General features: G+C 51.3%; 1 protein-coding gene across 1 annotated transcript in view; it reads left to right on the top strand.

Annotated features, from left to right (window-relative positions):
* Positions 1-240: 240 nt before the first annotated feature.
* gaa2 (alpha glucosidase 2) overlaps positions 241-17,076 on the top strand; it is an 85,074-nt gene continuing 68,238 nt past the window's right edge. Inside the window, exons 1-2 of the mRNA XM_073060980.1 lie at positions 241-342; positions 15,609-16,198. Coding sequence (XP_072917081.1) covers positions 15,704-16,198 — 495 coding nt within the window. The 5' untranslated portion in view covers positions 241-342; positions 15,609-15,703. The remainder of the gene's footprint in view (positions 343-15,608; positions 16,199-17,076) is intronic.

Below are 17,076 nucleotides of genomic sequence, written 5' to 3'. Positions count from 1 at the left end.
ACGTACTCACCTGTTAATTTATTATTCAGCTGCCTTCGCCAACCGGTGACCTGCATCTCACGAACCTAAATATTTCAATTTTGACTTTAACAAAGTTATTTTGTGGATGTTATAACTTCGAACGTAAACCACTGATCTTGTAAATACGGGGCGCTGAAGAGGATTGCTGCGATGATTTATCGCCATAAATCATTAGGAACTTGCATCCCACAAATGTAATAAAGTTTAATTGTTCGGAGCATTTTGCTGATTTGTTCCCCGGCTCTCTTCTTCCCCCTGCCTGGGTGCGAAGGTTGAGAGTTCGACTCCCTCTGCAGGGCGCGGGGAGACGCTGACCTGCCGGTAAGACCTGTCTCCCGTCCCCGGTTAAAGATCCAGCGGCACCGGTTGTGAGGAGGATCTCCTCCCCGCCTCCAGCTAACGCCGAGCGACCCTGACCGGCTCGTTCGCTGCCGGGAAGGCCCAGGCGGAGCGGCCGCTGGAGGTCACGTTAAAGGGCGGCGGCAGCGGGCCGAACCTCCCGCGGCTCCTCACGGAGGAGGCTCCAGGCCCATCGCCCGGCCCGACTCCAGTTATCGAACCAACTGCGGCCCCGGCCTATCCCCGATCCAGGCCAGCCTCGAATCCCCCTCCAACTCCTGCTTCATTCCTTCCCCTCACGCTTCCCCTTCCCCTAACCCTAACCCCTCATAACCCCACACTCGTTTTCCCCCGTCCCCAACCCACTCCACCTCATTTCCCTATTCCCCACTCCCCCTGTCCTCGCCCCACTCCACCTCATTTCCCCATTCCCCCGTCCCCAACCCTCTCCACCTCATTTCCCCACTCCCCCTGTCCTCGCCCCACTCCACCTCATTTCCCCATTCCCCCTGTCCCCAACCCTCTCCACCTCATTTCCCCACTCCCCCTGTCCTCGCCCCACTCCACCTCATTTCCCCATTCCCCCTGTCCCCATCCCTCTCCACTTCATTTCCCCATTCCCCCTGTCCCCATCCCTCTCCACCTCATTTCCCCATTCCCCCTGTCCCCATCCCTCTCCACCTCATTTCCCCACTCCCCCTGTCCTCGCCCCACTCAACCTTATTTCCCATTCCCCCACTCCCCTGTCCCCATCCCTCTCCACTTCATTTTCCATTCCCCCATTCCCCCGTCCCCATCCCTCTCCATAGTTCCCCATTCCCCCACTCACCCTGTCCCCGCCCCACTCCACCTCAGTTCCCCATTCCTCCATTCCCCCATCCCCATCCCTCTCCACCTCATTTCCCCATTCCCCCACTCCACCTCATTTCCCCATTCCCCCACTCCCCCTCATTTCCCCATTCCCTCACTCCCCCTGTCCTCGCCCCACTCCACCTCATTTCCCCATTCCCCCTGTCCCCATCCCTCTCCACCTCATTTCCCCACTCCCCCTGTCCTCGCCCCACTGCACCTCATTTCCCCATTCTCCCACTCCACCTCATTTCCCCATTCCCCCACTCCCCCTCATTTCCCCATTCCCTCACTCCCCCTGTCCTCGCCCCACTCCACCTCATTTCCCCATTCCCCCTGTCCCCATCCCTCTCCACCTCATTTCCCCACTCCCCCTGTCCTCGCCCCACTGCACCTCATTTCCCCATTCCCCCACTCCCTCTGTCCCATCCCTCTCCACTTCAGTTCCCCATTCCCCCACTCCCCCGTCCCCATCCCTCTCCACCTCATTTCCCCATTCCCCGTCCCCATCCCTCTCCACCTCATTTCCCCATTCCCCGTCCCCATCCCTCTCCACCTCATTTCCCCATTCCCCGTCCCCATCCCTCTCCACCTCATTTCCCCACTCCCCCTGTCCTCGTCCCACTCAACCTCATTTCCCATTCCCCCATTCCCCCGTCCCCAACCCTCTCCACCTCATTTCCCCACTACCCCTGTCCTCGCCCCACTCCACCTCAGTTCCCCATTCCTCCATTCCCCCATCCCCATTCCCCCACTCCACCTCATTTCCCCATTCCCCCACTCCACCTCATTTCCCCATTCCCCCACTCCCCCTCATTTCCCCATTCCCTCACTCCCCCTGTCCTCGCCCCACTCCACCTCATTTCCCCATTCCCCCTGTCCCCATCCCTCTCCACATTTCCCCACTCCCCCTCATTTCCCCATTCCCCCACTCCACCTCATTTCCCCATTCCCCCACTGCACCTCATTTCCCCATTCCCCCACTCCCTCTGTCCCATCCCTCTCCACTTCAGTTCCCCATTCCCCCTGTCCCCATCCCTCTCCACCTCATTTCCCCACTCCCCCTGTCCTCGCCCCACTGCACCTCATTTCCCCATTCCCCCACTCCCTCTGTCCCATCCCTCTCCACTTCAGTTCCCCATTCCCCCACTCCCCCGTCCCCATCCCTCTCCACCTCATTTCCCCATTCCCCCACTCCCTCTGTCCCATCCCTCTCCACTTCAGTTCCCCATTCCCCCACTCCCCCGTCCCCATCCCTCTCCACCTCATTTCCCCATTTCCCCACTCCCCCTGTCCTCGCCCCACTCAACCTTATTTCCCATTCCCCCACTCCCCTGTCCCCATCCCTCTCCACCTCATTTCCCATTCCCCCATTCCCCCGTCCCCATCCCTCTCCACAGTTCCCCATTCCCCCACTCACCCTGTCGCCGCCCCCACTCCACCTCAGTTCCCCATTCCTCCATTCCCCCATCCCCATTCCCCCACTCCACCTCATTTCCCCATTCCCCCACTCCACCTCATTTCCCCATTCCCCCACTGCACCTCATTTCCCCATTCCCCCACTCCCTCTGTCCCATCCCTCTCCACTTCAGTTCCCCATTCCCCCTGTCCCCATCCCTCTCCACCTCATTTCCCCACTCCCCCTGTCCTCGCCCCACTGCACCTCATTTCCCCATTCCCCCACTCCCTCTGTCCCATCCCTCTCCACTTCAGTTCCCCATTCCCCCACTCCCCCGTCCCCATCCCTCTCCACCTCATTTCCCCATTCCCCCACTCCCTCTGTCCCATCCCTCTCCACTTCAGTTCCCCATTCCCCCACTCCCCCGTCCCCATCCCTCTCCACCTCATTTCCCCATTTCCCCACTCCCCCTGTCCTCGCCCCACTCAACCTTATTTCCCATTCCCCCACTCCCCTGTCCCCATCCCTCTCCACCTCATTTCCCATTCCCCCATTCCCCCGTCCCCATCCCTCTCCACAGTTCCCCATTCCCCCCACTCACCCTGTCGCTGCCCCACTCCACCTCAGTTCCCCATTCCTCCATTCCCCCATCCCCATTCCCCCACTCCACCTCATTTCCCCATTCCCCCACTCCACCTCATTTCCCCATTCCCCCACTGCACCTCATTTCCCCATTCCCCCACTCCCTCTGTCCCATCCCTCTCCACTTCAGTTCCCCATTCCCCCTGTCCCCATCCCTCTCCACCTCATTTCCCCACTCCCCCTGTCCTCGCCCCACTGCACCTCATTTCCCCATTCTCCCACTCCACCTCATTTCCCCATTCCCCCACTCCCCCTCATTTCCCCATTCCCTCACTCCCCCTGTCCTCGCCCCACTCCATCTCATTTCCCCATTCCCCCTGTCCCCATCCCTCTCCACCTCATTTCCCCACTCCCCCTGTCCTCGCCCCACTGCACCTCATTTCCCCATTCCCCCACTCCCTCTGTCCCATCCCTCTCCACTTCAGTTCCCCATTCCCCCACTCCCCCATCCCCATCCCTCTCCACCTCATTTCCCCATTCCCCCTGTCCCCATCCCTCTCCACCTCATTTCCCCATTCCCCCACTCCCCCTGTCCTCGCCCCACTCAACCTTATTTCCCATTCCCCCACTCCCCTGTCCCCATCCCTCTCCACCTCATTTCCCATTCCCCCATTCCCCCGTCCCCATCCCTCTCCACAGTTCCCCATTCCCCCACTCACCCTGTCGCCGACCCACTCCACCTCAGTTCCCCATTCCTCCATTCCCCCATCCCTATTCCCCCACTCCACCTCATTTCCCCATTCCCCCACTCCACCTCATTTCCCCATTCCCCCACTCCCCCTCATTTCCCCATTCCCTCACTCCCCCTGTCCTCGCCCCACTCCACCTCATTTCCCCATTCCCCCTGTCCCCATCCCTCTCCACCTCATTTCCCCACTCCCCCTGTCCTCGCCCCACTGCACCTCATTTCCCCATTCTCCCACTCCACCTCATTTCCCCATTCCCCCACTCCCCCTCATTTCCCCATTCCCTCACTCCCCCTGTCCTCGCCCCACTCCACCTCATTTCCCCATTCCCCCTGTCCCCATCCCTCTCCACATTTCCCCACTCCCCCTGTCCTCGCCCCACTGCACCTCATTTCCCCATTCCCCCACTCCCTCTGTCCCATCCCTCTCCACTTCAGTTCCCCATTCCCCCACTCCCCGTCCCCATCCCTCTCCACCTCATTTCCCCATTCCCCCATTCCCCCTGCCCCATCCCTCCACCTCATTTCCCCATTCCCTCAGTCCCCATCCCTCCACCTTATTTCCCATTCCCCCGCTCCCCTGTCCCCATCCCTCTCCACCTCATTTCCCATTCCCCGTCCCCATCCCTCTCCACCTCAGTTCCCCATTCCCCCGTCCCCATCCCTCTCCACCTCAGTTCCCCATTCCCCCGTCCCCATCCCTCTCCACCTCAGTTCCCCATTCCTCCATTCCCCCATCCCCATTCCCCCACTCCACCTCATTTCCCCATTCCCCCACTCCACCTCATTTCCCCATTCCCCCACTCCCCCTCATTTCCCCATTCCCTCACTCCCCCTGTCCTCGCCCCACTCCACCTCATTTCCCCATTCCCCCTGTCCCCATCCCTCTCCACATTTCCCCACTCCCCCTGTCCTCGCCCCACTGCACCTCATTTCCCCATTCTCCCACTCCACCTCATTTCCCCATTCCCCCACTCCCCCTCATTTCCCCATTCCCTCACTCCCCCTGTCCTCGCCCCACTCCACCTCATTTCCCCATTCCCCCTGTCCCCATCCCTCTCCACATTTCCCCACTCCCCCTGTCCTCGCCCCACTGCACCTCATTTCCCCATTCCCCCACTCCCTCTGTCCCATCCCTCTCCACTTCAGTTCCCCATTCCCCCACTCCCCGTCCCCATCCCTCTCCACCTCATTTCCCCATTCCCCCATTCCCCCTGCCCCATCCCTCCACCTCATTTCCCCATTCCCTCAGTCCCCATCCCTCCACCTTATTTCCCATTCCCCCGCTCCCCTGTCCCCATCCCTCTCCACCTCATTTCCCATTCCCCGTCCCCATCCCTCTCCACCTCAGTTCCCCATTCCCCCGTCCCCATCCCTCTCCACCTCAGTTCCCCATTCCCCCGTCCCCATCCCTCTCCACCTCAGTTCCCCATTCCCCCGTCCCCATCCCTCTCCACCTCAGTTCCCCATTCCCCCGTCCCCATCCCTCTCCACCTCAGTTCCCCATTCCCCCGTCCCCATCCCTCTCCACCTCAGTTCCCCATTCCCCCGTCCCCATCCCTCTCCACCTCATTTCCCCACTCCCCCTGTCCTCGCCCCACTCAACCTTATTTCCCATTCCCCCACTCCCCTGTCCCCATCCCTCTCCACCTCATTTCCCATTCCCCCGTCCCCATCCCTCTTCACAGTTCCCCATTCCCCCACTCTCCATGTCCCCACCCCACTCTACCTCATTTCACCATTCCCTCACTCCCCCGTCCCCATCCCTCTCCACCTCATTTCCCCACTCCCCTTGTCCCCATCCCTCCACCTCATTTCCCCATTTCCCCACTCCCCGTCCTTGCCCCACTCCACCTCCTTTCCCCATTTCCCCACTCACCCTGTCCCCGCCCCACTCCACAGTTCCCCATTCCTCCATTCCCCCATCCCCATCCCTCTCCACCTCAGTTCCCCATTCCCCCGTCCCCATCCCTCTCCACCTCAGTTCCCCATTCCCCCTGTCCCCATCCCTCTCCACCTCATTTCCCCATTCCCCCACTCCCCCTGTCCTCACCCCACTCCACCTTATTTCCCATTCCCCCACTCCCCTGTCCCCATCCCTCTCCACCTCATTTCCCATTCCCCATCCCCATCCCTCTCCACCTCAGTTCCCCATTCCCCCTGTCCCCATCCCTCTCCACCTCATTTCCCCATTCCCCCACTCCCCCTGTCCTCACCCCACTCCACCTTATTTCCCATTCCCCCACTCCCCTGTCCCCATCCCTCTCCACCTCATTTCCCATTCCCCATCCCCATCCCTCTCCACCTCAGTTCCCCATTCCCCCGTCCCCATCCCTCTCCACCTCAGTTCCCCATTCCCCCGTCCCCATCCCTCTCCACCTCAGTTCCCCATTCCCCCGTCCCCATCCCTCTCCACCTCAGTTCCCCATTCCCCCGTCCCCATCCCTCTCCACCTCATTTCCCCATTCCCCCATTCCCCATGTCCCCGCCCCACTCCACCTCATTTCCCCATTCCCCCATTCCCCCGTCCCCATCCCTCTCCACCTCATTTCCCCATTCCCCCACTCCCCCTGTTCTTGCCCCACTCCACCTTATTTCCCATTCCCCCACTCCCCTGTCCCCATCCCTCTCCACCTCATTTCCCATTCCCCCATTCCCCCGTCCCCATCCCTCTCCACAGTTCCCCATTCCCCCACTCCCCATGTCCCCGCCCCACTCCACCTCATTTCCCCATTCCCCCACTCTCCATGTCCCCGTCCCACTCCACCTCATTTCACCATTCCCCCACTCCCCGTCCCCATCCCTCTCCACCTCATTTCCCCACTCCCCTTGTCCCCATCCCTCCACCTCATTTCCCCATTTCCCCACTCCCCCTGTCCCTGCCCCACTCCACCTCCTTTCCCCATTCCCCCACTCCCCCTGTCCTCGCCCCACTCCACCTCATTTCCCTATTCCCCACTCCCCCTCACCCCGCCCCACCCCACTCCACCTCATTTCCCCATTCCCCCACTCCCCCTCATTTCCCCATTCCCCCTGTCCCCATCCCTCCACCTCATTTCCCCATTCCCCCACTCCCTCTGTCCCCACCCCACTCCACATTTCCCATTCCCCCACTCCACATTTCCCATTCCCCCTGTCCCCATCCCTCTCCACCTCAGTTCCCCATTCCCCCACTCCCCATGTCCCCATTCCCCCACTCCCCTGTCCCTGCCCCACTCCACCCAATTCCCCCACTCCCCGTCTCCATCCCTCTCCACCTCAATTCCCCATTCCCCCACTCCCTCTGTCCCCACCCCACTCCTTATTTCCCCATTCCCCCTCTCCCCCTGTCCCCATCCCTCTCCACCTCATTTCCCCATTCCTTCACTCCCCCTGTCCCCACCCCACTCCTCATTTCCCCATTCCTCCACTCTCCCTGTCCCCATCAGGAGGGGAATAAACAGACAACGTTTCACGCCGAGACCCTTCATCGGGACTGAAAAGAAAGGGGAAGTAACCAGTATCAATATGTGGAAGGGGAAAGAGTACAAGCTGGCAGGTGATAGGTGAGGGAAAAGGTAGGAAGGTGGTGTGGGAGAGAGTATGAAGTGAGAAGATGGGAAAGGACAGGTGGAAGAGGTAAAGAGCTGAAGAAGGAGGTTTCTGATAGGTGAGGGGACCATAGGAGAAAAGGAAAGAGAAGGGACACCAGAGAGGGGAGACTGGGAGATGAGGAGAAGTGGAGGAGTAAGAGGAGACCCAGAAAGGGAAATGGAAAAAGAGAAGGGGGTGAGGGAAGAAACTTCTGGAAGCTAGAGAAATTGATGTTGAAGTCATCAGGTTGGAAGCTACCCAGACAGAGTATGAAGTGTTGATCCTCCAACCATGAGAGTAACCTCATCATGGCAGTAGAGGAAGCCATGGACTGACATGTCAGAGTGGGCATGTGGAATAGAATTAAAATGAGTGGCCACCTGGAAATCCTGTCTGTCGTGGCAGATGCTACACCGGGAGCAACCAGGTGCAGTTGGTGAGCCTGACAGACTTGCAGGTGAAGTGTGGCCTTACCTGGAAGAACTGTTTGGGGCCCTGAAAGGTGGTGAGGGAGGAGGTGAAGAGGCAAGTGTCATACTTGCCCTGTTCAGCCCCATGAATCACATTGGTATTTAATCAGAACATGGTTGATCTACAGGAAACTCAAAAAGGCTTCAGATGCTGGAATCTGGGGCAACACTCCAGATTCTGCAGGGATGCAAATGGTCAAGCGGCATCTGTGGAAGAAAATCAGTGCTTGGCAGTTAATGTTTTGGATCGGGAACTTTCATTTGGACCCCAATGATTGATCTGCTTCTCAAGTCCATTGACCTGCCTGAGCTCTAAGTCTCTTTGGTACCATTCAAACCCCAACTGTGTGTAATACTTTCCTGCTGCTTCAAGTCCATGAGTGAGATGAAATTTTCCATGATAACATGCAGAGCAGCCTGTCTATTGTTAGGCTCTGTCAAGTGATCAGCTTGCAGAAAAATAGGATCCACAGATGGTTTATTTATAGGGTTATGACATGAAGTATAGTGCTGGGGTTGCAATGAGTATGGTTTGAACATTTGTGAGTGAGTTTTAATGGCACTGTTTCAGTTCTTGTTCCTGATCTCAAAATTATTCCACTTCCTAACCAGTTAGAGAATGTTCTTTCAGATGCTTTCAGCCAACATGTGGCTCTGGATCCTCTTACTCAGTCATCTAAGTGAAAGCTACTGTTAAATATTCTAAAAAAAATTAGTGGAAGAAGGAAATAGATTATCATGGAAGAAGGCGAAAGTACTGTATGCATGCAGTGGCATGCAAAAGTTTGGGCACCCCTGGTCAAAATTTCTGTTACTGTGAATAGCTAAGCGAGTAAAACATGACCTGATTTCCAAAAGGCATAAAGTTAAAGATGACACATTTCTTTAATATTTTAAGCAAGATTACTTTTTTATTTCCGTCTTTTACAGTTTCAAAATAACAAAAGGGAAAAGGGCCCAAAGCAAAAGTTTGGGCACCAGGCATGGTCCGAATTTAGTAACACCCCTTTTGGCGAGAATCACAGCTTGTAAACACTTTCTGTAGCTAGCTAAGAGTCTTTCAATTCATGTTTGGGGGATTTTCGCCCATTCTTCCTTGCAAAAGGTTTCTTTCTAGTTCTGTGAGATTCTTGGGCCATCTTGCATGCACTGCTCTTTTGAGGTTTATCCATAGATTTTCGATGATGTTTAGGTCGGAGGACTGTGAGGGCCATGGCAAAATCTTCAGCTTGCGCCTCTTGAGGTAGTCCATTGTGGATTTTGAGGTGTGTTTAGGATCATTATCCTGTTGTACAAGCCATCCTCGTTTCATCTTCAGCTTTTTTACAGATGGTGTGATGTTTGCTTCCAGAATTTGCTGGTATTTAATTGAATTCATTCTTCCCTCTACCAGTGAAATGTTCCCCGTGCCACTGGCTGCAACAGAAGCCCAAAGCATGATTGATCCACCCCGGTTAACAGTTGGAGAGGTGTACTTTTCATGAAATTCTGCACCATTTTATCTCCAAACATACCTTTGCCCAATGCGGCCAAAATTCCACGTCAGAAGTTTGCAAAGGATCATCTAAACAAGCCTGATACATGTTGGAAACAAGTCCTGTGGACTAATGAAGTTAAAATAGAACTTTTTTGGCCGCAATGTGCAAAGGTATGTTTGGAGAAAGAAGGGTGCAGAATTTCATGGAAAGTACACCTCTCCAACTGTTAAGCACGGGGGATTATATGGAATTTAAGCAAAAGGCAAGGTTAATGCTCAGGTTGGTTGGATGTTTGTCATAGGGTTTGGAGTCTTGAGTGCCTCAGTGACCCAGAGAGCTATGCTGACTGGAGTCAGGGCCTTGTGCTTTGTCTCTTGGTAGGGTCGCCCAAGTTAAACAGGTTAATGGATAGAGGATAGATTACCGTAACTGTGGTCTACTGGTCGTGCAGGTTCGGGGTTTAGCTCAGGGTTGTTAACCCTGACTGCTCAAAAAATTGTTATGGAAACAGCAGTGAAGGATCTTTCTATACATGGAGAAGTAGAGGATCCTCATCACTGCCCTAAACACCAGTGGCATAACGGGCAGTAAGTAAATTGGTTGGGATCAGCTGAAGTAATCTCAGTCTAATATGGGGCTGTGTAAGGGCTTTGTATTTTGTGACATTATTTACGAATGAAACAAGGGGCAGAATTATGTCATCACGCCTTTTGGGTGAGGCTCCCCTCTCGGTTATGTGTTAACATCCCATTGCATCATCTCAAAGAATAATTGAGGGAAATTCTGCTGGGTGTCCTTGTCAATATTTACCACAATCCACCCTTAGCAACAGGCAATCCCTTGGGATTATGGATGACTTAATTCTACTCTGGTTCAAAGGTGGCAGATGAGACCAAAGTCAGAATCGCAAACTCTTCCAGAACTGGGACAGGAGGTGCGTGATGCTTTGGGAGGTGTTGCGGTCCCTCGGCTGTTTTTTACAATGCATGATCCTGATGCACATCCTCAATGTTCCCTGTTTCAATCTGAATGTGCCTTCCCCATCTTGAATGTTCCAGTCAAGGCCAGCGATTTTTTGCAATTTTCAGGGAGGCTTTGAACATTTTCTTGAATATTTTCCTCTGTCCACGGAAAATCTCTTCTAATGACAGAGCTTGTAGTAAGACATTGCTTTGATGCACTGTTGTCAGGCATGTGAACAAGGTGGCCGACCCAAAGGTGAGCATAATTAGTGTCTTGGATGTTAGTCTGGGAGAGGATCCTTGTAGTAAAGGTTGTGTGTTCTCTCCACAGTCTGTTGAGGATGAGCAAAATCTTAGGAGAAGGGCAGGGTCACTGCTGTCCAGTAGGTTTGGTGCCGGGTTTGAGGTCTTGATATTCAACATCCTTTTCCTTGGTTCAGCAAAAGCTGTGCAGGTACATTTAAGTTAGTAATGAATTACATTATTGACATATGATTCGTTGAAAGGTGGCTCCCAAGACATGGGTGTAATCGATAATTTCCAGGGTCTTATCAGGAAACCTTTGTTTATTAGTGAGAAACACATGGTGGATTCAGTCGATCGAGAACCTTTGTTTGACAAGGTGAGCGTAAGGTCCTTTCCCTTGTGTGCTTCAGTGAATGAGTGAATTATATCTTGGGGCTTGAACTCTGGATGTGCACAAATGCAAGCTTCACCTGTACACTGCAGCTCAGCTACTGAAGTTGGAGAGACCCTGGTTCAGGAAGGGTAGTGTTGTAGGTGAACATTTCCACACTAGTCCTGTAGATTCAGTTCTGCTCTAATAGGAAGCTTGTTGGCCACGTTATGACAAGAATGATTAATAATAGTGTCAGAGCAATGACACAGCCTTGCCTGACACGAACCTGTACTGGGATGAGATCTATTGTGAACTCATTGGCCAGGTCCTGGTCCGACTGGAATTAGGAAACAAACCTGTAACAGAGTATGAAGGAGATGAGAGATTGGTCACTGCAGCAGTCAACCAGAGTTAGTTTCTTCAGCACATTGTGGTTGGGATCTTCCTCTGTGCAGATACCTACTTGCACATTTTCTGTATTACAACAGAGACTATGTTTCAAAACAGAATATTATCTAAGCTCCAGGCCTTCCAAGTAACTTAGCATCAGGGAGTCCTATGTCATGGAAATAGGCTCAATTTGCCTGTGCCCAGCGAGCTAATCCCATCTGCCTCTGGCAGGCCCATAGCCCTCTAAGTATCTCCTATTCATGGCCTCTGTTTATAAAGGAGGTCTGTGTGGAATAAAATGGATTAAGTAGTATACATTACAGGGTGCCTCTGAGGTGGATATCTATCAGTGTGAGACTAACAGATCTATCAGTGCCAGCATGTCATCTGACATGGTGGTTCTAGAGAGATGTGACTGGTCAGATGGTAATTGGGGCAGCTAGGTGTTAGGTACTGTGGAATAATGAGGACGTTCCTTTCTGACTCCATTGGGTAATGGTAACCACTCTGGGAGATAACACTAGCTCTGTCTATTGTTACTGCTAGTCACCTATCTCTTGTCCAGTGCAGTTTCCATACAGTCTGAAATAGGACCACCTTTTTCTCAAAGGTACTTGGCCAGTTTGCGTCCAAAGTAAACAGACAACCTGTGCCAGAAACCCATATGCCCCAGGTACAAGGACAATGTGGCAGTTCAGTAATGCTGCTCCCCGAATTTACCATTGGATTCTGGCCTCCTGGGCTGCCTCGATCATCACTGGACTGAGAGCAAATATCATTTAGCAGACTATGTATTCTTGATTTGATTAGCAATTATTCTGGTTACTAACCGATTGGAATGAGGAAACAAACCTGTAAAAATTATGAAGGAGATTGGAGATTGGTCACTGCAGCAAATAACTGTAGAAATGGGTAGCTCGGATGGTTGATGATTGGGTTGAGTTGTTCTCCGATCTTAAGTATATAAAGGCCAAGCGTTCGGAGGACACACCACAAATGAACAGCGCACTGATAATGTCTCCTCGTATGGATATGTATGTGTCTGTCTTGCTGACAAAGTGAAAACTCTCTGTTTTCCTCACACTGACTTCCAACCCAGTTGCCTTGCAAAAGGTCTCTGGGGTGTTCAGGTTTTCCATCATCCCATTATAAGAGCCACTGAGGAGGGCTGTGTCACTGGTGATCACTAGTGTTGTGAACCTGATTATTCCTTCCACCATAATGATTTCTACTCCACCTCCTCTCTGTTCCAATGTGCTTATTCGTGGGTCCATTGTGATTTTAAATAGAATGTGTGACATGGGGTCTCCTTGTTTAACCACCTTCTTGATATTGATCTTAATGGTTTTATCCTTGCCGAGTTCCATTACTGTTGTCGTGTTGGTGTATAGATGCTCAACCAGTTTCATAAAGCGTTTGGGTGCTCCCACTCTCTGCACCGATTTTTGGGTCAGTTTATGGCCTTCTGAATCGAAGGCCTTTGCCAAATCCACAAATACGACTGCAAGTTCTTCCTTGTACACAAAAATACATCTGCAGATGCTGTGGATCAAAGAATACGTAGACGACGCTGGAAGAACTCAGCGGGTCAGGCAGCATTGGTGAGAAAAGAGTAGCCAACGTTTCGGGCCGAGACCCTTCATCAGGAACGAAAGGTTGGCTACTCTTTTCTCACGGATGCTGCCTGACCTGCTAAGTTCTTCCTTGCTCTTTCTGGATCCTTTGATGATGTTTCTAAGGATTGTAATGGTCTCATTGCACCCAGGAAACACTTCTGCCTTTTGCGGTGACGAAGCGTTTGCAAGTGGATTGCCAAGAGAACAACTCAACCCAACCAGAATTAATTTCCATTCATTTTACTGGGAGTGGAGAGACTGGATAGGCTGAGGCTTTGTTCCCAAGAGTGATCTTATTGAAGTTCCTAAAATCATGAGGGGCATAGATAAGGTGAATATTCACGATCTTTGTTCTCTCCGCCCCCCCCCCCCCCCAAATAGGGCCGGCTAAAACTAGAGGGTAAAGGTTTAAGATGAGAGGGGGGAAATTTTCATATAGAGGGTGGTGGGCATATGGAATGAGCTGCCAGAGGAAGTGATAGATGTGGGGACAGTTTCAATGTTTAAAAGACATGTTAGACAGGTTCATGGGGAGGAATGGTTGAGAGGAATTTGGGCCAAATGCAGATATATCGTACTAATTTGGGTACACAACTTGGTTACAATGGACAATGTGAGTATTGCTCACTTCCCAGAATTAATTGCTCATCTGTTTGCTTTTGCATCCCTTCTGGTCCTGGTCCCAAAGTGTTGTTGGGGTGGGAATTCTGAGACTTAGACCCAGTGATTAAGTATTTCCAAGTCAGGGGGGTGTTCAGCTTGGAGGTGTTGTTCCTTTTCACCCTTGCCCTTAGTGTAGAAGTTGTTTCGGGTCGCAATAGCTTGTGGAAATAGCTGTAGTGCATTTTGTAGGTAGATATTCTGGAGCCACTGTGCACCAGTAGTGGAGTGTATGAATGGTTTGGAAAGTGAAATAGATGACATTCAAGTGGGCCTTGTCATGGATGATTCAAAGTTATCCAGTTAAGTGGAGAGAATTGTGTTTCCAACTGACCTGTGCAGGTGAGATGCTGGGAAATTTAGTAGAAATGCGCGAAGTTATGATTTGCACGGAACATAAAAATGAATTGTGGAAACATCTACAAGTATCAAAATAAAAAGGAAGATTATTGATGACAGTGGTGCCTGCTTATAGTCAGCAAAGAGAGAATTGACTAAAGGGAACACAGAGGTAACAGAAATATTGATGAAACACTATATTTCTATCTTCATTGAACACTGAAAGCTTCCCAGCAGTAAGAGAGAGAGCTACGAGTTGAACAAGAAGAGGGAATTAAAGAAATTTAGTATCAGTTAAATAATTTTGCTGGAAAAATTAATAGAACCGATTAAATATTAAATTCTCAACACTGATAATCTACATTCCGGTGTTCTAAAAGAGGTAGCCACAAAAATAGAGGATATATTGGTGTCATTTTCCAAAATTCTGTTGATCATGGAGTGGTTCTTATATATCAGAAGGTAGTAATAGTAATTCCAGCTTGTGAAAGAGGAGGTAGAGATGAGGTAACTACCTGCTGACTAGTCCAACAGTGGTGGTTGGGAAAATATTAGTCTATTCGTAGACAGCCCATTAGAATGGGGGATGCTTTGTTTCCACTTTGGTTTTGTATTTACTGAGGTAGTTAAAGCGGGCAATTTATCCTCAAGCCAGTTATAAATATCATCTGTTTCTTAAGCCTTCTACCTGTAGTGGTATCTAGAAGCAGGGGATCACAGTCTTCGGATATGGGTAAGACATGGAAAACTGAGATGAGAAGCAATTTCTTCACAAGGTTAGTGAGCCTGTGCAATTTCTGATTATAGAGGTGGCCGAATCACTGAATGTCAGAATCAAAATCAGGTTTATTATCACCTGCATGTGTCGTGAAATTTGTTAACTTAGCAGCAGCACTTCATGCTATACATAATATAGAAGAAGAAAAAATAATAAATACAATTACTGTGTACATATATCGAATAGATTTAAAATCATGCAAAAAGCAGAAATAATTTATATTAAAAAAGTGAGGTTGTGTTCAAGGGTTCAATGTCCATTTAGGAATCGGATGGCAGAGGGGAATACACAAGGAGATTACTTGTTACGAAAGGCATTATGTGGAGGGGGGTAGGGGTGAGGGTGTGTAAGCAGAAGTATGTATTGAGAGAGAGGAAGATGAACTATGAAATGCCTGTTTTTTCTTAGTTCCTGCTGTTTCTCATTGCTCTGGTGACTTGCCCTGTGAAGTCACTAAGTGTGGACATTTGTACACAGAAGTACATCTCCCTTATTCTGTGCATATTTATATGTGTGTATCTATTGATTTATGTGTGAGAATGTGTATTAATGTATATCTATGGGTGTGTACGTGTATTTGTGTGGCTCATCACGTTCCTATTAGTCATTAGTATCTGATTCAAGTGGATCATGCCTTGTGGTTACTACTGTTATGTGACAAATGGATTTCTGAGCTCAGCATCATGAGATGTGTGTGACTTTGAATTTTCACTTTTCAGTAGCAAGGGGATACAAGACTTGGAGTGGGAAAGGAAACAAGACAACTTATATTTTTGTATCTGTTTCAGCTTTGCTGAGATATAATGCGGGAAGGGATTCCTGCTGGATCCCACAGTGGGGAATCGTTATTGGAATCTTGGCAGCAGTCCCAGCAATCGCAACGATGAACCAGCAAAGCATCTGTCGCCGCTGGCACCCATGGGTGCTAGTGCTCACTTTCATTCTCCTCCTTGGCTTAACCAACTTTTGGAACAGGGGGCAGACAATCAGGCAGCAGACCAGCAGGGAATCAGGGTACCCAGACTCAGTGGCACGTATCTCACCATCACAGAACAAGCAAGGCAGTGAGGATACCTGTCTCTCTATTCCAGAGCCCGATAAATTTGACTGCTACCCGGAGAGGGACCGAGTCGTCTCTCGGAAATTGTGTGAGGAGCGTGGCTGTTGTTTTGCCAAGGTCAATGTGGATCAAGGTCAAGGAGAGCCTTGGTGCTTCTACCCACGGAATTTTCCAAGTTATATCCTAGGAAACCTGACACCTACAGAGCTGGGAGAGGTGGCAGAGCTCACACGAAGGAATAAAACTTACTATCCCAGGGATATTTGGAAGCTCCAACTGAACGTAATGTTCGAAGCCAACCACAGACTTCACATCAAGGTGAGAGTTTTCCAAGAGGTTCCATTAAACTGTTCCCTTGCTTCTGTCAGGTGTAGAATTTAACTCCTAATCCTAGCATCCTAGATTAGCCATTCATCACCCTTGTGACCCAGTGGCTCATGGAGATAACTTGGACAGCAGTTAGGAGTTAATTCAGGCTCAGGAGAACTGGAATCACATACAGTCCTAGGCTGAAACAACACACACAAAATGCTGGTGGAACACAGCAGGCCAGGCAGCATCCATAAGGAGAAGCACTGTTGACGTTTCGGGCCGAGACCCTTTGTCAAGACTAACTGAAAGGAGAGATACTAAGAGATTTGTAAGTAGTAGGGGGAGGGGGAAATGCAAAATGATAGGAGAAGACTGGAGTGGGTGGGATAAAGCTAAGAGCTGGAAAGGTGATTGGCGAAAGTGATACAGAGCTGGAGAAGGGAAAGGATCATGGGACGGGAGGCCTCAGGAGAAAGAAAGGGGGAGAGGGGAGCACCAGAGGGAGATGGAGAACAGGCAGGGTGATGGGCAGAGAGAGAGAGAAAAAAAAAACAAACAACTAAATATGTCAGGGATGGGGTAAGAAGGGAAGGAGGGGCATTAACGGAAGTTAGAGAAGTCAATGTTCATGCCATCAGGTTGGCGGCTACCCAGCCGGTATATAAGGTGTTGTTCCTCCAACCTGGGTGTGGATTCATCTTGACAGTAGAGGAGGCCATGGATAGACATATCCGGTGCTCCCGGTGTGGCCTTTTATATATCGGTGAGACCCGACGCAGACTGGGAGACTGTTTCGCTGAACACCTACGCTCGGTCCGCCAGAGAAAGCAGGATCTCCCAGTGGCCACACATTTTAATTCCACGTCCCATTCCCATTCTGATAT

The sequence above is a fragment of the Hemitrygon akajei genome, chromosome 11 (genome assembly GCF_048418815.1).
Source record: "Hemitrygon akajei chromosome 11, sHemAka1.3, whole genome shotgun sequence".
Lineage (NCBI taxonomy): Eukaryota > Metazoa > Chordata > Chondrichthyes > Myliobatiformes > Dasyatidae > Hemitrygon > Hemitrygon akajei.
Note: the sequence above shows the minus strand (reverse complement) of the source record. Positions and strands in the feature narration are given on the sequence as shown.